General features: G+C 45.7%; 1 protein-coding gene across 1 annotated transcript in view; it reads right to left on the minus strand.

The window, feature by feature from the left end:
• Nucleotides 1–22274, minus strand: part of Myo1d (myosin ID) — a 304092-nt gene extending 281818 nt beyond the window's left edge. The window contains exon 1 of the mRNA XM_051158110.1: nucleotides 22121–22274. Within this exon, the coding sequence (XP_051014067.1) occupies nucleotides 22121–22215 (95 nt within the window). The 5' untranslated portion in view covers nucleotides 22216–22274. The remainder of the gene's footprint in view (nucleotides 1–22120) is intronic.
• Between the last annotated feature and the right edge of the window lie 963 nt (nucleotides 22275–23237).

Here is a 23237-nt window from a genome sequence, read left to right on the forward strand (position 1 = left end):
CACCATACTGGAATCAGTACAAGTCAAAGAAAAATAAAATATCTTTTCATCTTGGGGAGAGTTACTTTTCATCCCAAACAAGTACTTTGGGAGGCCTTATTAATTTATTAACCCAAATTATCAGGAAGCTCTAACTTACAAGAGGCTATAAAGGAGGAAAATGTACCTTGGCAAAGTAGTGACTAGTTGAAAGTTATGAAACTCTGAAAAACACATCTCTTCCTTACTTAAGCATTCAAAATTCCCCACGAGTGAGTCACCTTTCGCCAAGAAAAGCTAAGCCCCACCTGAAATAAACCTGGATCTGAAGTCTGCACATCTATGGAAACCAGCCACAGTGTCTGCTGGGTAAAAGGAGGGATCAACAGTGAAGCCAATAGCAAACAAATAATCCAAAATGACTCTTGCTTCACCTTGGGGTACATGGTACACGCCATTCAAGGAAGGCAAATGACACTTTAGTTTACTGTGAGCTGTTCACAATCTCAGATAGTTTCCTCTTTCTGGTTTAGTGTTAAAGTTTTGGTTTGGACCAACTGATTGGGTTCAACATAGCCCATGAGGAAGAACACCCCAAAAATGTGCAATTCTTGAAAGGCATCTAATTCAAAACAAAGCTAGGAAGAAACTTGAGAAGTTATGAATGCAGGCCAAAAGCTAAACAGGTTATAACTATGGCAGTAGTACACATAGGAACTGGGGGTTAGAGCTGAGACACTCCCTCGGATGAGTGCACTGCCCGAATCCACATTCTAATCCAGAGGGTGTGCTACTGTGGTTCTAGGGAAACACCAATGTATGGTACACAAATATACATGCATTTCTGGGTGAGTGTGGACACACACACCACCGCCACCACCACTAACAACAACAACCAACCAAGACCCACCACCACCATCGTAGGCCGTTATTGTTCCAGCCAATGCAAATTCACTAAAGCCATGGCATACATCCAACACACATTAACAGATTAGAGGCAAATCCTTATTGGCTGGAGGGAGTGTTATATAAGGTCGAAGGCCTTCTACCAATTTTCAATCACTTCCTGAGTTTACAGTTTCCTCACCACTTCCTGGAAGGCTCCTTGTTGTTTGTCTTCATCTAAAGCACATTGGTACTGAAGTATAATATAACAAGAGAGGGCAAGATCCCCAAATGCACAACGTGATGAGCACACTCCACCCATGTGGGGAACAGTGATTTGCAGCACCCTGTAAGCCTCCCCTTAACTTCTGTCATTCCTGCTTTCTCTCCCCCTCAAAAGAGAGCCATCGCTGGGACTCCAACACCAGCAGTAGGTGCTGCTTGTTTCTAAACCGACACTGGGGTGTAGAGTAGGTATTGCGTGGTGCTCAGCATCCTTCGCTCAGTGTTATGAAGTGATTCGTGCTGCTGTGTGTAGCTCTAAGTCCATTCACTGTTGCTGCTATGTAGCATTTTATCAATAAAACTCACTTCCTCTTCCTATGCTGTGGGCACGTGTTCTTCCCAGGTTTTGATTTGCTTTTTATTACACTTTCACACTAAACCTAATACTTCTACTCCCCCACTACATCCCATTGTCTTGGCACACCTCTAAAGATTTGTCAGCTGTACAGATTAAAACAGTTCTCCAGAACCAAGGTAGATACGCCAGAATTTAGCTTTTCTAAATGGTAGGGAAAGTAGCCATGACAGAGTGAATACATGTTGTAAAACATACTCAGTCCTGAAAAACATGGCATAAAGTTCTTCAGATGAACTGGTCTGAAGCATCAGCTTTCTTTGGTCTGTGAGACAGTGGTTACAATGAATAAGCTGAGAGCTTATTCATTCTCAATGCCTTGTTCTCCTCTTCCTTGTAAGAAGGCATTTCTCACGAGTTCACACCAGGAAGACAGTACTGAATTGAGCAACTTTAAAGTGAATATATCTTAGCTGCCACCATTCAGGATATGCATACCAGACACTTGTTTTGGCTTTCCTGTCTTTGAGAATGGTCTAGCAGACCACACAGCATCAAGACTATGGTGAGTGGGCCGGGCGTGGTGGCGCACGCCTTTAATCCCAGCACTCGGGAGGCAGAGGCAGGCGGATCGCTGTGAGGCCAGCCTGGTCTACAAAATAACTCTGGGACAGCCAAGACTAACACAGAAAGACCCTGTCTCGAAAAACAAAAACCAACCAAACAAACAAACAAAGACTATGGTGAGTGAACACCCTGGCTCACAAAGCAAGGTTTCTGCTGTATGGTGGAGAAAATGGACAATTACAGGCAGAGAGCACAAGAGCTTTCATTTTAACGCATCTTGTTAATTTTTCTCTCCTCCCTCCATACTCTTTTCCTCCTTCTCTGTTATACTATTATATGCTTGTGCTCAACTCTTTTTGTTTATTTGTTTTGTTTTGTCTTTCAAGACAGGGTTTCTCTGTGTAGCCTTGGCTATCCTGGAACTTACTCTGTAGACCAGGTCGGCCTCAAACTCAGAGATCTGCCTCCCTCTGCCTCCCTGAATGCTGGGATTAAAGGCGTGTGCCACCAACACCCAGCTCAAGCTCAACTCTTCAGACTTAAAATATAACAACAACAGCAACAAAACCCATTTTCAACTTCTTGTGGCAACATCTTGCTCACCCTGCAAAACAAGCGTCTAGAAGGCCTTCTCACCGTTCCCTGTTTAAACACTACAAGCTACTTTCTGCCTCCACGCTCCACTGACACCATTCTCTGACGGCACCAATGCTCTCCTTGGGGCTGTGTCTAGTGGGTAGTCATTATGTATCTATCACTCCCTAGACATTTCTGGGGTAGCCGCCTTTGCCTACACTCTGTTCTCTTGACTCCTAAACCACCACACTTGCTGGCTTTCTTCCAGTCTCCTTGGACACTCCTCTCCTGGCTCTTCTTAAGGGCATTTACTATTGGACAGTCTTGTATAGGTTGTATTTTTCTTGAATCAAGGCATGTAAAAGCACTAGTTGCCCAAGCCTGATGACTTGAGTCCAACCCTCAGAACCCATGCACAAGCAAATAAATATATGTCTCTCAAGGTTCATCCATTGGCCATTTGCTCACACTTTATTGCTTGTTTTTTAACCTTCTTGGTCTCATATGTGTGTTCTGTGATCACACTCCTATCAACCCGAGTGCTCAGAAACACTTCAATATCTCACAGACATTATCAGCCTTCTGCAGCTCTTATCATGGTAGGAAGCAGTAGTGCTCAGCAGTTGATAGGTCATGGGCCTTGAACTCAAGTCAACTTGGTTTCAAATTCCAACTGCCTCTTAATTCACCACGAGTTTCATGTCTATATAAAGTCTATTGTGTAGCGCTCAGCAGATTAAAAGAGATAAAGAATGAAAAAACTTTAAATATAGTTCCAGATTCCTAGTAATTGTCCCAATAAATAATTTATTCCTATTTTCATTTTCATGGACACTGGTCCTTTTTCCCTAAGTAGAGTAGCTTTCCCCCTTATCTGTGGTTTCCTTTCCTGTGGTTTCAATTACTGGTGGTCAGCTTATAATCCAAAAACATTGAATGGAAAATTCCAGAAATAAACAATTTGTAAATCTTAAATCACACACCATGCTGAGAGCTCCTTGAATGTAAGCACTGTGACAGCATCAGTCTGAGAACCAAGCTAGCTGCTGTCGCCAAGACCCTGACTGCACAGATCCTCAGGCATGGAGCCCCTTCATTCAGCTTGGGCTCCAAACCCTAATCTGGGTCCCTGTGGCTCCCCTACCCTTGACAGAGACACCTTGCTCTGCTCTGACCTAATGGCTTTAGGATGGCATTCTTCAGGAAGAGGGGAAGCATTTTTACCCACTGGTACACATTGTCTTCTGGGACCTGTAGCACAACCAGTTCCTACTCAAATATTGTAGGGCTTTTTTATTATGATGATGATCTCTATCTTATTTTCTTCAGTCACTCCTTAATTTCAAATATCTCCTCACAGGTAGCATTCTTTTCTGAATGAACTCCATTCTATCCACATAGCTTATGAAAGAATAAAGAGGAGACACTCTTGGTCACTTCCCAACATTCTACTCCAGCCATGCAATTCTTTCCTTTCTAAAAGAACCTGGCTGTTCTTTACAGATGCCCTTCTATGTGGCCAGGTGTGGCGGAAGTAAACTGTCTCCTCAGTTCCCGGTGATTCCAGACTAACCTTGATAATCATGCACCTGTTGTCACTGGCAGGTCTTATAATGGGCATGCAACCAAACACTGACAAATTACAAAAGACAGAACACAGACAACAGGTAGTCCTGCTCCTTCCTTTGAAGGTGACTGTGCCCGGGTGGAATGCACACTATTACTGCAAGGCTTAGCACCAGGATCAAAATGGAAGCCGCACAAGAAGGAAAGGGCCCAGGGAGTCACAGGCTGGGCCTCAGGGCATGGCCAGAGCCTCTCCCGCTCAGACAGCTTGGTTTGGTTATTGCATTTCCTGCTGATTTAAGCCACTGAGGTCAGGGCTCCTTGGCAGCTGCAGCTGACAGCATTCAAATTGACTGAGAGGGGGTGGGGGGAGCCACTCATCCCTCCAGGAGAGGTGGGAGCAGGCAAAGTGGCCCCAGTTAGGAACAATGTTGAAACACAGTATAAACTACTAAGCCTCCATCTTGTCACCTCTACAATGTTACTTTTTTTTATATTAAGTTACTGTTCATGAAAGAAGTGGTAGTTACTTTTCACTCACATTGTTTCTTTTCCACTGTTCCAAGTATTCAGATCTTTAAAAGGAGCGTTTCTTTAAAAAAAAAAAAAAAAAAAAAAAGCCTGGCCTAGTGGCGCACACCTTTAATCCCAGCACTCGGGTGGCAGAGGCAGGCGGATCACTGTGAGTTTGAGGCCAGCCTGGTCTATAGAGTGAGTCCTGGACAACCACGGCTACACAGAGAAACCCTGTGGGAGGGAGGAGGGAGTTGAAGGAGTTCCTACTTGATTACAAATTGACATGGTGGGCAGGTGCTTGACACACCTGTAATCCCAGAACTCGGGGAGGCAGAGGCAGGCAGATCTCTGTGAGTTTGAAGTCAGCTTGGTGTATCTACAAAGCAAGTCCAGGACAGCCAAGGCCACACAGAAACCCTGTCTTGAAAAAAAGAAGGAAGAGGAAGAAGAGGAGAAAACTATGACATGGTGGTTATCATTCTTTCAAAGGCCCCTTAATGCCATGAAAAAAAATGGATGATACTGCGATACATAAGAAAACAGTTCACAAAACTACCCAGTAAGTAGAAAGAGTCCAAATGTTTAAATATTTTTATTAATTCTTTGAGAATTTCATATATGTATACAATGTATTTTGATTATATTCACCCCTATTTCTTCCCTAACTTTCCCCAGATCCACCTCACTCCTTCTCAATTATGTACCTTCCCTTTCCTTTAAAAGAAAATAACCTATGAGTGCAACCTATACTGCTAATATACTCATGGGTATGGGCTATCCACTGGAGCATGCTTGACCTGCCATACTCTTAAGGGAAACTGAAGATTCCAAATTTTTAAGTGTATACACTTATATATGTATAAAAATTACAAAGGAAATATATCAAAGTGTTAACAAGAATGGTATATATTTACATATATAATAAACATTTGTGTGTATGTGCGTACAGTGTGTGTGTGTGTGTGTACATTTGGAAACCAGAGGTCAATGTCAGACATCTCTTTTTATTATATTCTATCTTTTTTTTTTTTTAAATAGTTTCAATAAATCCAAACTCACCCGATTGGCTAGACTGGCTAGCCAGTGAGTTTCAGAGATCTGCCTGTCTCTGCATTCTTCTTTCCCTATCCTTCCAGGGAATCCCTGTCTCAAGAAAGCAAAAAACAAAAGAGAGAGAGAGAGAGAGAGAGAGAGAGAGAGAGAGAGAGAGAGAGAGAGAGAGAGAATGAACCTGGAGAGCTCACATTACAGTCATGCCCTAGTCGCTTCTTCAAAGCACAACCCTGGGCTGCAAACACACTTGGTTGGATAGTGGTTGCTGACCCGGCTGTACCCAAGAATCACTGGGGCATCATAAGACTCGGTAAATCAGTCTCCAGGAAATGGAGCTCAGGAAGCCTCTCTGAAGCTGGGCACTTCTGATACAATCCAGGCTAAGAGCTGCACCTGTCTAGGACAAATGAAGGCAACATTAAAGAAGCTCCGGCTCATCAAAGGTTTCAAATAAAACAGGAGCCTGAGTGGTAGGCGATGCAGATAGAAACATGGCAGCGGCTTGCCAAAAGTCAGCAAGCAAAATGCTCATGGCATGGAAAATTCCACTCATAAGCTCAGTTTGTTCAACCACACACATAATCCAAATGCCAAGGGCAGGAATAAGTTTCAGGTGGCACCGCACCTAGTAGGCCTAGCCTCCTGAATCAACAGACCAAAGCAATAAAAAGGGGTTCTCAGATGAGAAGACACGGGCTCCTAGAACCTCCTGACCCACAGCTCACACATGAGCTCTATCTCATCAGAGCACACACTCTTTTCTTTCTATGCGCTTTTAATGCGTCTATCTGGCTGCTGAATCCAGAGTGGATTAGATTTGTACATTAAGAAAGGAGAGAGGATTGGGAAGAGGGGGGGTGGGGTGGGGGAGGCAGACAAATCATGTAGACCTAACCAGATACTCTAAAGGTTAAATTATTTACATCAGTCGGGGGAGGAAGGAATTACATAAAACCATGGCTTGAAAACAATTGTTCAAAATTATGGCCATGACGATGATTTCACAAAGCAAAACATAAAATCCTATCCTCATATTTTCCTCAAGAAAACAAAACTGAGGGAGAATTCACACCTGATCACCCACCATGCGTCAAGGATCTATGCCATGTCGGTGCATAGCCTTAATCTCAGCACCCGGAAGGCAGAGGGAGGTGGCGCTACATAGGAGTTCTAAGGACAGCAAGAGCTCCATAGTGAGACTGTTTCAAAACAAAACAGTCCACACTTCACTTGGTGACAGCCTTGTAATGTGGGACCCATGCACGTTCGAAGGCTGGGCCGTATGAACTCTGGGAAGCAAAGCATTGAGCGATGCAGCCATGCATGGCCACAGAGCTCACTGGTCTCCTGGCTTGTTGTTTTATATGCACTACCACTTTTGCTTTTGGTTGGGAGTATCATCATCATCATTATCGAGTATACCTAAATTCTGGGTGCTCTAAATTGATAGCATTGGTTTATAAGCTGCTTTCTCAATGTTTGGTGCTCTTTCCAAATGAAGACTTCCCTAGAAGCCCAGCTGCTCTGCTGAAAGTCGTAGAAAGCAGGCGGCCCACAGCCCTATCCCTCAAGCAGTTCTATGGCTAGGAACACAGAATACTGATTATAAGAGGCACAACAGAAATAAGCAGAGTCACTGGACTTGCTGTATTAGAGTGTCTGCCTTGTGGACATTCAACAAACGGAAAAAAAAAAAAAGAAAAGAAAAGAAAAAAGAAAAAAAGAAAAAGCCGAATGAAGGCCTCGTGATGCTGTGAGAAGGTGGGGAGTGTGGTGAAAATGCAGTTAACTGGCTAAAGTGGGCAACCACGTCTGAGTGTTCAACACCAAGGACTTTTAGCCATGGTTTCCGCTGTGTCTTACGGTTCAGGTGTCACGTGCCCGAGTTAGTTCTACAACTCTTTTTCCCTAAGACTTACTGTGTGTATGTACGCAACACCTGTGTGTGGTACCTGCCGAGGTCAGAGGGGGATGCAGAATCCTCTCAGAGCTAGAGTTACAGGTGGTTGTAAAGCTGCCCAATGTGTGCTGGATCCAAACTCAGGCGCTTTGGGAGAGCAGCAAGTGCTTTTAATCCCTCGGGCCTCTTTACAAACTTTTGAAATTAAAAAAAAAAGAGGTAGTCACCATTTCGCAGAGATCCCCAAATGTATTATAGTGCACACCCTCCTCCCCTGACAGCAACGGCAATTTTATGTTCCCATGTTCTCAAAGACTGAAGTTACAACAGAAAAGTTGTTAGACACAGAACACAGTAAGTAAAGAGCGTACATTAAACACAGTACATGAAGCTGTGCACAGTGACATATGCCTGAAACCCCAGTGCTCTAGAGGCAGAGGGAGAAGGATCATTGTAAGTTCAAGGATGGCTCTGTCTATAACAGTAAGCTCCAGGCCAGCCACAGCTGAGATGCTATGTTTAAAAACAAACAAACAAACAACAACAACAACACATGGTTTAACAAGGAAACAAAGATGCTTAAATTATATGCATTTATTCATTCATTCATTACACATATATAAAATTATCTTTGCCCTTAATGCTTGGAAATAAGCCTTTGCATGGTCCTCAGCACATGGAGGCTAAGGAAAGACACAAATAAAAACTAACAGATAAACTAGTTGAATATGATTACAAATTCCCATAGTTGTAACTTATGGACATTGAAACTAGTCTAGTGATTGTTGTTTGTTTGGGGGTTTAGGGAAAGCATCTCGTGTAGCCCACCCTTGTCTCTGACCTCCCTTCTTTGTCTATTTATCGGTTTTAAAGGTTCTCTTATCAATCATAAGAATTTAAAGAATGATAACAGAATCAGTTACTCGACCTAATATTAAGGACCATTCCTATTAAAACTCAACCTAGATATCTATGTAAATCAGACCTGAACCCAGACCAATGGCAGGGTCATTCAAAAAAGCCTAAGTGAGTTTTTTATTTTTTGGTTTGTTTGTTTGTTTTACTTTTATTGAATGTCTATGATTTAGACATCATGCACCAAAATCCCTCTCCTCCCCCCAGTAAAATAAAACAAACAGACAAACAAAAAATCTTGTCACAGAAGCTGTAGTGTATCACCCGGTATAGCCTTTGTCCACATATGTTTACTTTCAAATGTTCATTGCTAGAGTCATGGGTCTGGTTGGAGGCCTACACTATTGTTAATGGATCCTGACTGGGACTGCTGTCGGATATCCCATTGTTTCTGTGTGTCAAGAAGATTCTTAATCTTTGAATCTGCAGGTCCGGCCCCTTCTTGTATTCCAGCAGGTCACATATGGGGTAGATGTTGGGATGAGGTTCAGAGCCCTGGATCAGGGCCCACTCGCTTGTCCTCAGGGCAGGGCCCACTCTCTCGATCCGATGTCACCATGGCAGGGCCTGCTCTCCCGCTCCCGTGTCCCCAGGGCAGGACCCGCTCTCCTGTTCCCACACCATCAGGGCAGGGCTGGCTCACATGCTCCCATGTCCTCAGGGCAGGGCCAGCTCACCAGTTCCTGTGTCCTCAAGGAAGGGCCAGCTCTCAGGCTCCCATGTCTCCAGGGCTGGCTCACCTGCTCCAGCATCCTAAGGGTCAGCTCTTCTGCTTCCATGTCCTTAGAGCCAGCTCTCCTGTTCCCGTTCAATTCGCCAGCTTGTTACTGGCCATCAAGGCCTGGATGGCCTCCTGCTCCTATGGGTACTGGATCTTGTGGGCCATCAAGCAGGTGGCAAGTGGAGGCCCCTCAAAGTCTTCATTGAGTAGCTTGCAGAAACCATTAACGTGGCCCAGCTCAGCTTCTTGTCCCAGGGAATTTGTGGCTCTGTTGATTCCTGCCTCCTGAGTCTCTGGTTCCATTCCGTGCTCCATCTGCCATGGTTGCCTGCCTCAGTGCTGCCCCTAGTATCCACCTCTGCACAGTCCAGCTCTCAGCACTGAGCATGGCCCCGGCCCATGAGAGGAGGTCTGTGAGGCCTGTGGTGGAGGCAGTGCAGTCCTCACTTGGGCTCAACTCAAACAGCACCCCCTCCTCGAATGCCATCTCCTTGGTCCACACTGTGCCAGGCCGCAACCCAAAAAGTGGTGGTGGTGGCAACCAGAGTCCCTGGGAGCTCACCTGAGTGCGGTCCCATGGTCCTGCGGTGGGAGGGCATGGATGATCCACATGACAGGATTTCTTTCTTCCTGGGAAACACCAGCACTGTGTTTTGGAGCTCTCAGTATGGTCCTTTGGTGGCTATGCAGTCACTGCTGTTCTGAGGATCAGACACAGTATGCGATTGACGCCCTCTTGGATGATCTCGGCCTGGGTATTTCTAATACATTGTGCTAAGTGGTTCTTCTCAATCAGGCCACTCTCAGGGGTGATCATTTCTATGTAGCTCTGGAATATAATCATCCTCCTCAGTTTGCACTGAGGTCCTCATCTTTCAAACCCCACAGACCCGAGCCCACCCAAGCCTAAGTGTTTTTAATGGTGTTTGACCTTTTAAAAAATTGACTATGGCATTTTTCCTGACTTGAGGCTACAGACAAAGCAGTGGTCTGAGATAGGGCAGCAGCCTCATTCAGCCGCTCTAGATGATCCTCCATTGTACAAGTCCTCAAAGACGACTTTGTGGTCACAGAAAGAAAAATTGTTTGAGATTCTCTTGGTGTTTGCTTCATTGTTTTGGGTGAACCTTTTTTTTTTTTTTTTTTTTTGACTAATTCAATTGCTTCTATTGCTTATGTGAACCTTCTGTGAAAATGGTAATTTTTAAAAAATCAAGACAATAATATACTCGTGGGAGAGGCATGGAAGGGAGAAATTAAAAGAAAGGTATGTTAGCTCCTCCATATACCTTTCCATCCATACCAGAAGGACATATTAGAACTTTGTACTAGCCCATGGCTCCTCTAGGAAAACTCTTGTTCAGCAGTAAAGCGATCTTTTTGGTAAAGCCAAACAGCCATGTTAGAGTTAATGCTTCAATCACACTACAGTAAGATCTGCAGCTATTTTGTGAGCTGAGTGGAATGTGGGGGAGATGAAGGGAGTCCTGGTTAGTCAGAATGGAAACATCCATGAAGCAGCTGTGTGGGGACTGTAAGCTAGGGCACCTTCAAAGGTAGAGCTAGGACATGGGGGGAAACCGGGAGAGGGCAAAGTATGGACCAGGAGCCTGATACCTCATGGCCTTGACACACGTTCCCAACTCTTCAAGCCTCTTACTGGAATCCTTTGCTTTGAAATGCCCCGCTTTCTACAAGTAGACTCTTCTACTTCATCGGGAAACGGTAGACGCCATAATCTAACTCACAGGCTGTCTCACAAACATCTCCCACCCACAGGGTCACGACCACAGTACACGGCAGTCTGCAATTGAGCATAAGATAAAGGGAAGAGAGATTTCCTGTTCCCTATCCTCTTCTAGACCCAAAGACGAGCCAGAAAATCGTAATTGTACAAACTTTTCCTTGGCCACTCTCCCTCATCCCAAGGACTTGCCTCCCCAAGAATAAACTGAACTACGATACCGCACACACATCCCTTCACAACAGCATTTAGCACTCCATCCCAGATCTGCCTCATCAGCACCACAAAGCAAACTCACTTCTCGGAAATGAAAACTCCAGTCCCTCATTCCTGTGGAGGGCCACAGGGAGGCATGAAGTAGAGAGTAACCAGACTTAGGCCAGTGTGCATTAATGTGCCTGGGATGCCTTAGAAGTATATAATTCTAGAAGAGAGGAAGAGGGAGGGAGGCCTGCAACGACATAGCTGTGTCGTCAGGGTATCCTTCTGCCTCAGACTCCCCAGGACTTGGATTTCAAGTATAAGACACGGTGCCTGGCAGTATGTGACTTTCTAAGAGAATTTTTATCAATCTCACTTCATCTCTAATTGAAAGGCAATGTAAGAGAAAACTGGAAGGGTGCAGACATTACCGGGGAAGGCGGCTTTATGCAATAGAAGCTGGCTAGCAGCATGGTCAGCCCAGCCACACCAAGAATAGGTAGACACAGAAGGACAGCCATCCTGGGAGGTTCAGGCAAGAAGGCATCAGGGCACAACAGTTTCGCAACAAGAGAGACAGCTCTTTTCCATCAAGGGTCTGCTCAGGTTGTGTAAGAGTACGCCCAAGCCACATCCAATCTTAGTTCTCAATCCTCTCTGGAGGGTAATATACATATGCACAGCTCTTAATTATGCTGTCATGAGTTCTTAAAAATGCGGTATGTTGATCCCTTCTGTCGAGGGAGTGCTTAAAATGGTGAATTATCTGCACTGTTTACTTGGGCTCCATATTTCATTTCACATTGATTCATTTAGTAATGCATCCTTTACGGCAATAAGCTATCTCCCAAAGAGTGACTTCTAAAAGAAAGGCCCAGCAAAGTACTCAGCACACTGCTCAGCAAGAATTCATGTCACTGCCAGCTTAAAGGTGCAAAGTATATGAAACCACAGAGAACTCACAGTTGAATAAGGGCATGGGTTTCAGGGTTGTTTTATTTTTTAAAGACTCTACTTAAAAGTTTATGTGCCGGGCGTGGTGGCGCACGCCTTTAATCCCAGCACTCGGGAGGCAGAGGCAGGCGGATCGCTGTGAGTTCGAGGCCAGCCTGGTCTACAAAGTGAGTCCAGGATGGCCAAGGCTACACAGAGAAACCCTGTCTCGAAAAAAAAAAAAAAAAAAAAAAAGTTTATCACATGGCTGATGGTGCCTAAATTTGAGAGGGTCAGTGCTACCAACTTGTACGAGAGCAGAGAATATGGCATGCAGAACAGAACACAGCAGAAGTGCTTGCTGTGGAGAGCCTAAGATGGTTTTCTGGAAGTAAACAGGAGTTTTCCTGTAGATGCCGTTGTATTTCAGGTGTTGGATACACAAAGAAGTGATCAATCCAAGGGGCTGGACCATGGAGTCCGGCACTCACTATAGACCTGCTATGTTCTGGCCACTTCTTAAGAGTTTTTCAGATGCTATCATTTAATTCCCACAAGGGAGGCTCAGGGGAGCCATGTAGAACATGGGAAACATCTTGCTTTCTCTACAAGGAAACCAGAATCCCTTCCAGGACCCTTTTCATCCTTCCCTCCCAGAAAACAAAAACAAAAACAAAAACAAGCAAAAAAACCACAAAAAAACAAAAAACAGATGGCTCCTCTATTTTACCAGGGGTAGGGGGGGGGGGGGAGGAGAACACAGCTACTTTAGCGCTCACAGGGGCAGGGCGGGGCAGGGCAGGGCAGGGAGGAAAGGCAATATGGGAAGGAGTAGGGAAGAGACTTTTTTCCACACTGACAGCTTAATCCCGGTAGCCCTAGAAGGTGACCACTGTCCATATACAATGACACAGAGGCCTAGGGAACCTAAACCACAATGCTGTAGAAGGCAAAGTGAGGCTGAGACTGGGAGTTGGGTCAGGCAGCTTCAAAGCCTGCATGCTTTCACTGCCCCTGTGGCAAGTATACTTTACCTCCTCTTCTTACCACACATGCCCCCAAACTAAAGTGCGGAAAACAGAGGTTCTTCAAGAGCTCTAACCAATAATTACAGAGCAGCTAGACGAAAGAAGCCTATTTCCCCTAGGAAATAAAACTGTCAAATCAATCAAGGGATTTAAAAGACAATTAGAAGAAGCCTTACCCTCTAGCCTTACCAACTATGAGTAGAGTTGACATCTTGAGTGATGTCCGTGGGTTGCATAAATGGGGGAAGCTACCATCGGGGCTGATGCCTGTGAGGACCACAGAGGCTCTCCTCTCAATGGACTCAACACTGGCTGGGCAACAACACAACCCCATCTTTATGGAATTGCAGGAAAATGGAGGCTAGTCTTTGAGTGAGGTTCTATTCGCTGGGCTGGCTCAGATGTCGGTGAGAACATTGGTGAGCAGCTAGCTCCCTACATAAGGCTAGCTCGGGGCAGAAGTGCGTGCAGATCATTAATTAAACGTGTTGTCCTTCCATATCAAATGCACCAGTCCTGTTCAAAGTCAAGCAAATCTTAGAGTCAATCCCGTCAAAAGTCTGTGATGAAAGAAAACAGTAGTGACTTGTGAGTGTTTGACTCCATCCACATCTGGCTCTATTTGGGAGCTAAACTCAGCAGAAGTCTACAGGGTCAAGAAGTGACCCTGAATAAAAATAGTCTTGGAAGTCTGTCACAGAGGAGAGGAAACAAGGCGGTGGGTGATTCACCCCAAATGGCAACTCCAAAACCCAAATTCCGTTTTTGTTCCAATCTGAAGCCAATGTGCAAAACAGGCACAGAGCAAGCTGTCCATTTCCAAAAGCAGTTGCCAAAGAATTTTTTATATGGAAGCCAAAAAGATTTAGTGTGCCATTCACCTCTCCTCTAAGGCTAAGGAAAAAGAGCCTGAAACGAAGCACTGAGCCTATGGTGGGTCCAAGGTGTATGATGACCACCCAGGGTCTGGTAAGGAAGGGAAAAGTTTGCTCGCCAAACTTTCCAATGACCAAATGCTTGCTGGGTGCGGGCGCAGGAGTCTATGAAGCATGTGAGTCCCCGGCTGCCGGCTGCCTGTTTGCTCCCTGACTCTGCCACTTGCCAGCACATAAATAAGTATGCCACTGAGAAGGGTATAAGCTCTTTGTGGGCTTTGCAAGTGCGGGTGGCATTAGCCTCTGCAAGCCCTCTACTCAACTTACATGCCCTAGCTTTCTCTTTTGGTTTTGGGTGTTTAGGTGTGTGTGTGTGTGTGTGTGTGTGTGTGTGTGTGTGTGTGTGTGTGTGTTGGTTTTGGGTTTTTTTGAGGCGGGGAGACCCCCACACAGGCTGGCATCAAACTCACTAGCCAACACTGGCTCTGAACTCTTGATCCTCCTGCCTCCACTTCCCAAATCCTGGGATTACAGACATATGTTGCTATGCCCAACCACGGCCCCACCCCCTTTCTCTTTGCAAGTCTACCCCTGACCTCACTCTGTAGCTCCCAGAACCCTGGCCAGCAGTCTCCTTGCTTCGGTCTCTCATGCAGCTGGGATTAGAGACCTGCAGCAGCAGGTGCTGTCATACACTCAGAACCAAGAGTTCTCCTAGCTCAAGACGGATTATCCAACGTTTAACCACCGAAGTTGTGCTGAGCACACCAGGTGCCAAGTCTTCCATAGGACAGGAAACAAAACTGGCTCCTCAGTCACTCATTCCCACCTTCCTGTCCAGAGCCCTCTACCAATCTTAGATCTGTAATTTGTATTCCTTTTCTTACAGACAGCGGTTCTCCTGCGTTGGGTTTCAAAGCACCAGAGAACCCAGGTCTACCTTTAGAAATGCTGTCCTTGACTAACTGTGCCACAGGCTAGCAAGGAAACAGTCATGAAAAAAAAAACACACACACACACACACACACACACACACAACAGAATGTGACAGAAGCTTTTAACTGTCATAAACAAGTGTGCCTGTAACCTAGGAGCACACAGTATAATTAACCCTGTCTTGTGGGATTGGGAAAGACTCCTCAGACTGGTCTCAAGATGAGTAAGAAAGAGTGTGTCAAGCAGGGAGGGAAGGAGGGCAGCGACGAGGGGAGGAGAACATTCCAGAGAGTAAGAACAGCCTAGGCCAGAGCTTCCCTACTGAAGGCCATTTTACCCACATACCAGTCTTGCCTCTAGTAGGTAGATGTTGCTAAATATCCCACCCCCGCCGCCTCAGGACATGAACGAGCCCTCACAACAAAGCCTTGTCCACCCAAAATGTCAACAGCCTCACTTAAAAAACTCTACTCTAAGCAAAAGTATAATATAGCAAAGGTCTAAAAGAAGAGGGAACTGGGGTGTAGCTCAGTGGTAGAGCATTTGTCTAGCATGCATGAGGCTGTGGGTTCAACTCCCTGTACTACAAAATAAACGAGGCTGAGTAAGATGCTTCATTCTCGAGGAACAACAGACGATGGTAGGAAGCCTACCACACTGCGCTGTCATATTAGCTGAGAAGCACATGTCTCAGGGACAGTGTCCTCAGCTCAAGTCCACTCCTGAACAGCAGCCCGCATCTTGCATTTCAGCAGATGTTATGTGAGGGGTGACAAGCAGAGAGAGGCCCAGCTAGGTTTTCCTGGCCGTTTGTTCACCTGGCAGGACTCACACTCAGAGGATTGGAAGCTGGTGGGGATGCTGGAAAGACTCAGGAATAGTAATAGGTTAGACTGGAAGGGGCGAAGAAGGGTTCCCAGCCCCAAACCAGTGGCTACAAGGAAAACAGAATGCAGCCGGTGCTGGGGGTGGGTCTCAAGTGGGTATCGAGGAGGCAGGCATGAACTGTGTCTGATCATAAAGCAAGGAAACACTTCAACAGGACTCTTAACTCCTGGGCACAGACTCTTTAGAAACAGAGTAAGGGCTTTGCCACTACCACAACCACTGAAAAATTAAAGAGAAGTAATAGAGCAAGCCTCTTCCTCTCACAGGAGACCTCTGGGAGGAAGAGAAGAGCGCCTCAAGACACTGGTAGGTTTTGTTACAAGAACAAGAAATACAAATGGAATCTTCTCAGATATGCTTGCTCACACCAACACGTGCCATCTCTTTCACATTACACACACACACACACACACACACACACACACACACACACACACACACAGGTGCATTGGAGTAAATGTTCAAAAATCAAGCTTTAGTTCCAACAGAGGAGAAGCAGAAAACAACAATCCAAATACTTTGTTGTTGTTTTTCCTTTGGATGATGCTAGGGATTAAACCCAGGACACGCTAGGCGGCGCATCCTCTGAATTACACTACAGCCCTCACCACTAGTCTGAAAAGACAAGTCCAAACTTATATAAAAGGTTTTAAATTACCCATTTACTTGATAGATTATTTTATTGTAATCCAGGCTGGCTTGAACTCACAGTTCTCCTGACTTGGCCTCCTAGGTGCTGAGATTGACAGGTGTGGACCGCCACACCCAACGCCGTAAAATTTTTTATTAAAAGTAACCGAAGCATTCCTTTCTTCTCTATCTATAATACAGAAACTCTTACCACAAAGGAATGCACTGGGTGCCCAGCATAGTGGTAGAAACTTTCCACTGTCTTGACGCACAGACCCCTTCAGTAACTGCAGCTTAGTTCTCCATCGTTTGTTACAGACCCCAAAGGAAGGAAATGGTCCATGCAGAAGAGCCAGGCAGAAATCAAGAGGACCAGACATTCCAGAACAAGGAGTACAAACTGGAGCCAGCATGGGGACAGACAGGAATAAAAATAATAATAATAATAAAAACACCTTCAGGAATTGCATTTGCATACCTGCACCCATCCCTCAACCAGACACCTCCCATTTCACCAGCAAATAAAAGAAAGTATGTGCTTGGTGTTGCCCAAGCCATCCATCTTGAAAACATTTTTCTTATCTCTTCTGGGCACATGCTCTGCAATGCTGACTCCCGGTCACCTGTAAATAAAGCGAAACGGAGAGCCAAGAGACACAGCAGCAAGTGTCCAGGAACTCACCGCCAGGGAGTGGGGAATGTTGAGATGGCAGGAAGCCTATGCTACCAGAGAAGGCTGTGGGGATTGGGAGCTAGAAGGGAAGCTCCAGAGGCACCCTTTGCTGGCCCCGTGCTTAAGGCTCCAGGGAATTAACAACTGAGCAATTGATGAGCCGTGTGATGAGAACCATAGCTGACTCTCAAAGCTAGGTACACAAATGTGGCCCGTGGTGTCACACACCTGCAATCCAGCACACAGAAGCAGAGGCAGGAGGATTATGAGTTTGAGGTCACCCTTGGCTATGTAGTGAGATGACAACCATGTCTGCCCCCACCCCCAAAATCAACAGCAGCAAACACATACAGGTATCTGACAATCTAGAATTCTGCTTGGCAGGGAAAAGGCAGACTGGTAATCTGAGCATTAGCCAGGAATCCTGCTCATGAGAGCCCATGATTCCTGCCCCCAGTTCCCAGCACCAGCTCCTCTGCAGACCACACAGCCCACTCACGATCACCTAAACACAGCCTGCTTTCATGCTGCCACCCCCTACTCATGCCACCGTACCCACCTGGAATGTTCTCCGCCCACATGTCCACCTAGGTGAGCAATACTCATCCTCTGGGACTTGGCTCAACTCTTCAGGGTGTTTGAGTCACACCCCATGGCATTTCTCCCTCTTCTGACCTTCCAGGACAATTAAGTTTGTAGAATTACTTGGCAAATAGCCATCTTAGCTTCTATGATCTAAGTGAATAGCAATTCCCACCCTTCTCCCTGTGTGAGCTGACAGGCCACCTCTTCGAGATAAGGAACAGATCTTACTCACTCCTTGCGTCCACCCGTCTCATCCTCTAGAGCACCTTCAACAGCCTTCAATTACGTCATTCTATTCTGTGCACACAGAAGCTAGGTTCTCCCTAAAGATCTAATAACCTTTCAAAGCCTGTGACCAACAAGTGTGAGAACCTTTAAAAAAAAAAAAAATCATTCTAAGTGTTGTCCTTCAGAGGGATGGGGAGGAGTCACTCTTTGCTTTACCTTTTTCTTTTCTGCTGGGGCTGGGGTGGGTTTGTAAAACAGAATCTCACTGTGCTCGAATCAAATGTGTAAGCTTCCTGCCCCAACCCTGCATTCTGGGATTACAGGAGTAAGCTACCATATCTGGCAAAAAGGAAGTTTTAAAAACAAATTTATTTATTTTTATTTTTATTTTATTTATTTATTTATTTATTTATTTTTTTGGTTTTTCAAGACAGGGTTTCTCTGTGTAGCCTTGGCCATCCTGGACTCACTTTGTAGACCAGGCTGGCCTCGAACTCACAGCGATCCGCCTGCCTCTGCCTCCCGAGTGCTGGGATTAAAGGCGTGTGCCACCACGCCCGGCTTTAAAAACGAATTTAACTCTGACTCTAAGCCTTTAACTTCAAACTCAGAAGATCTCTCATGCTTCTAGTTAGTATCATGTCATGTGTGTGGTACATATGATTAGTACCGTGATGCACTACACATGTGCAGTGCATATGGAAATTAAAATAAGACACCATATTTAAGTGCTACTGCTATGTGCGTGTAAGCACTATGATTAGTAATTGACAGCAGCTGAACTGTAAAGAGGCTTCTCAAAGCACATAGATCCATAGTGGGGCTAAGTATGGTAGAATCTCCAATAACTGTGAGCAAGTTTAATTTGTAAGATTATTATTTTCCATACTCTTTCTCTGCTTTATGTACACTTGAGAAAACTTTGAGTGGCGCTGCTAAGTATTTGCCAGGAATTTGTCTTTGGAATTACAGATATTAACTAAATTTAACCTCAAGACAACTCTAATTCTACTTTAAAAAAAAAAAAAAAAAAAAAACAATAAAGATACAGAAATATTTAAGCAAGCTATCCAGGCCACAGCAGGAAAGTGGTAAAACGAGAATGTGAACCTCAGCCATCGACTCTGAACCACCATAGTACTGCTTACAGTCGCAATTACATCATGTTGATTAGCATAGTATTTGAGGTCATTTATATTAAGTTGAGCATCTAAATTTGGTTTTAAATTAACATATAAACCACAATGTCAAGTGTTAGTAATACCAGAACTCAGGAGGCTGAAGAAGACTGCTTTACATCTGAGGCTACACATTGGGAGACTAACCATCAAACAAACAAACAAACAAATAAACAAAATCAACAACCAACTTAACAACAAAAAAAGTGCAACATGCTAATATAATGCTATGGATACAATCTGTATCCGCTTTCTGTAACCGCTGGTTCTATATTCGCAGATTAAAATTCAACCAACTGAGAACTGAAATGATTTGGAGAAAGCATTGTATCACTGTATCAGTGCTGACCGTGCTCTTCAGACTTTGTATTGTCATTATCCCTTAATAATGTAACAACTGTTTACACAGCATTGCATCGTATTAGGCATTATAAGTAGCCCAGTACAATGATTTAAAGGACACAAGAGGAGCTAAAGATGTAGTTCAGTGGTAGAGCACTTGACTAGCCCAGTCGCCAGGACTTCAAAGAAAAACAATACAAGAAGGTATGTGTGTGTATACAGACTATATGCAAAAAAAGACTCCCTTAATCCAAAACTTCATGTTCTGCATTTTCAGCTGTATGCTATCAATGAAGGTGAGTACGGTACAAAACTACCTTTTGAAAGAGAAGCCACAAGAAACCCCACCTAACTTCTATTTCAATATCTTGTTATAATAGTTCTGTTTAATAGTAGTCATTTTTCATCTCTTATTGTGTTGAATTTATAAAGCTAATCACAGGTTTGCAGTTGTAGGGAAGAACAGAGTACATAGGGTTTATCCACTAGGGGGTTTCTTAGAATATATGCCCCCACATAAATAAGGGGCTATTAGCCTACTATGTCAGTGTACACTGGTTCAGGCATCGTTTCATTGTAATTTTTTAAAAAGATGTATTATTTATTATTATGTATACATTGCTCTGCCTGCATGTACAACTGCAGGCCAGAGGAAGGTATCAGATCACATTATAGATGGTTGTGAGTCACCATGTGGTTGCTGGGAATTGAACTCATGACCTCTGGAAGAGCAGTCAGTGCTCTTAACCGCTGAGCCATCTTTCCAGCCCCTCATTGTAATTTTGAGTTTTGATAAACTTTTTTTTTTTTTTTTTTTTTTTTGGTTTTTCAAGACAGGGTTTCTCTGTTTAGCCTTGGCCATCCTGGACTCACTTTGTAGACCAGGCTGGCCTCGAACTCACAGCGATCCGCCTGCCTCTGCCTCCCAAGTGCTGGGATTATAGGCGTGCGCCACCACGCCTGGCTGAGTTTTGATAAACTTTCTAGACTGGCCTCAAACATATGTTCCAGCATCACCCCTGAAGTAGATGGGATTATAGGTGAGCACTCTCAGATTTTAGAATCCACAGGGACTCTTGGGATGGACATTCTGAGGACACCGAGGGACTGCGCATTACTATGCAACACTCTATTTAGCAATATACTCTGTACTGTTGAGACTGCTGCCCTGGGAAACTCAGGGAGTCCTAGAAGTATACGCCCTGGAAACTCCTAGAGAGCCTTGCTGCTTTATCACTACAAAACAGAGGTCCACAGACAAGACCTGTTTATGGCAGGCAGGTGTAGCACCAAGGCCAAGGCTCTTGCTCCACACTCTCCCTCCAGACATAAGGAAGCCTGATAGAGAACAGATGGGAGCTGGTGATGCAGCCCTGCCTGTCTCTTGATAACAGTGGTTGCCTGAGGCTCCAAGCCCCCTGGGTTTGATTCCTAGCGCTACACAAATCAGGTGTGGCAGTGCACACCTGTACTCCCAGCATGCAGGAAGTAGAGGTAGGAAACGCACAAGTTCAAGGTCACCCCGAGCTATATAGCAGAACAGAACATATGAAACTGTTTTGTTAGTTCAAAGATTAAACTAGGGGTTTTTTTTTTTTCATTATGAAAATAAGGTTGACAGTGAAAAATAAGGTTAGTTAAGTATCCAAACCCGATTATGACTTTCAGATTTTAAGTTTAAAGAAGTGATCTTTAGCTATAAAGTTTACAAGCAACAGACAGAGCAAAGCTGGGTTCACTTTTTTTTTAAAGTCAAACTTCTTTAGTACTCAGATTACATATTATTCTATCAAAAATGAAATAATCACATATAGAAGCCTTTCTAAAATAAGTGCCTCTTGGAAGCCCATTTTGAGGCATTGAGTTGTGACTAAATTCTCAAGGATGTCAGTAATACAAGGGCTCCATCCATAAAAACTCCTTGAAAAAACAGAAACCATGAGCGCCTTGTCAAATTCAGACAGTTTATCTTGGCACTGGCAAGTACAGCAGTCTCTTCGACGTCTGGAAACGTGTCTAATTACGTCGAACGAGTAACTAAAAAATACCCGTGTCCCGGAACAGGCAGACAGCTCAGGGTTCACTCCATAGCATCCTGAATGGCAGGATGGAACCACGCCAGGAAAAAGAATAAGAAAAGAAAAGTCAAGAATGAAAGCGGGAAGAGATGACAGCCTCTTTTAAAGGAGCCCTCCAGTTTTCCTAGGGCCGCCAGGGGACACCACACGGCTCCCAAAAGTTTCTTTTCCTTCTTTTCCTTTACTTTTGTTCCATTAAGTCACCCGATCCCGCCCACATCACTTACCTGACACTGGACAGGCTAGCACAGCCCCAAGCGACCTCAAGCTCACCATACCCCTATGGCTTCCAATCTGGACACCACACAGGGACGACCCCAGACCCCTAAAAGTTCAACCCTACACCTCACCACACCCTGGAATCCCAAGGCCGCACCACGGAGGAGTCCTCTCTCGAGGAGGCGTGACCACGCAGCGCCGCGGACCCCCTGTCACCCCGCAGCACTTCTCCTGCGCTGGAGCTGCTCGCCCCCGGGTCACCCCCGAAGCATCAGCAGCGCCCCCTCTCGGGAAACTCGAGCGTGGCTGCCGTGACCCGCTCACCTGAGCCTAAGGTTGGCCATGAACTCGGGCATGGAGACGGTGTCCATCAGCACGAAGTCCGCCTTGCCAAACTCAAGGCTCTCCTGCTCCGCCATGGCGCTGGCTCAGGTGGGCGCGGGGCCTCAGGTGGGCGCGCTCGGGCTAGGGCTGGGGCTGGGGCTGGGGAGGGGCGCTCGGGCGGGGTCGGGCCGGAGAGAGAGGCAGCCGCCAGTCCTCAGCGCTCGGGCCGGCGCGTCTCTGGAACGGGCGAGGCCGCCGGCTTCCGCTCCTCCCGCGGTGGCTGCGGGGTGTGTAGGGGCCGTGGTGGCGAGACGGAGACGGCGGCGGCTGGTCCCTCCTCTAGCCCGGGTCCGGCTGAGCCCCGCCCGCCCTGGCCATTCGGGCTCCGCCCCTCAAAGCAGCCCGCCCAGCCTCGGCCCGGCCGCCTCCTCACCTGGGCGGCGCGCACGCGCGGGGCGGGGACGCGCTCCTGGCCAGCCGCGGCGGCCGAGCGGCAGCGCCCCCTAGAGACAGGCACGGGCATCTCGCATGGCGGGGTGCTGTGTGGTCCTCTGACTATGGGGTAGAAGTAGGCCTTGCTGTCTAGTGAGTGCCAACAAACTTACAAACATAACTTGAGCAGGCTTGGCGCGAGTTATCCATTATGATTCCGTCAAGCTGTCCCGTGCTCGTGTGCTACCCACGAGCTGAGTAGAGATGGCTATAGTAGCGAACACTTCCAGGTCACCAAAACGTTGTTCAGAGCTGTTCTAAGTGTCTTAGCAAACTTAAGTAACTTTGTCACAATGCTAGGAAGTGGAGAAGCTGAGACTTCGTGGAGGTCATCTGATTTAAGAGCCCCAGCATTCAGCCACATGGCTTACTCTTCCTCCATTTCCAGTAGTGTCCCCCCCCCCCTTTTTTTCTTCCACTCATCTGAGCATGCCATCAGACATTACCGTGTACTAGTAAGTATTTAATACATGTATGAATCATCTCCTCAGGATGATATCCGACTTCTAGCATAGAAGACCGTGTCCTACACTTTTCGGTATCTCCCCCACTCCCCACACATCCCAAGTAGCTATTGTACTGGGTCGTATTATAAATAAGAAATCCACAAAATTAGTTGCGTGGA

The sequence above is a fragment of the Acomys russatus genome, chromosome 16 (assembly GCF_903995435.1).
Source record: "Acomys russatus chromosome 16, mAcoRus1.1, whole genome shotgun sequence".
Taxonomy (NCBI): domain Eukaryota; kingdom Metazoa; phylum Chordata; class Mammalia; order Rodentia; family Muridae; genus Acomys; species Acomys russatus.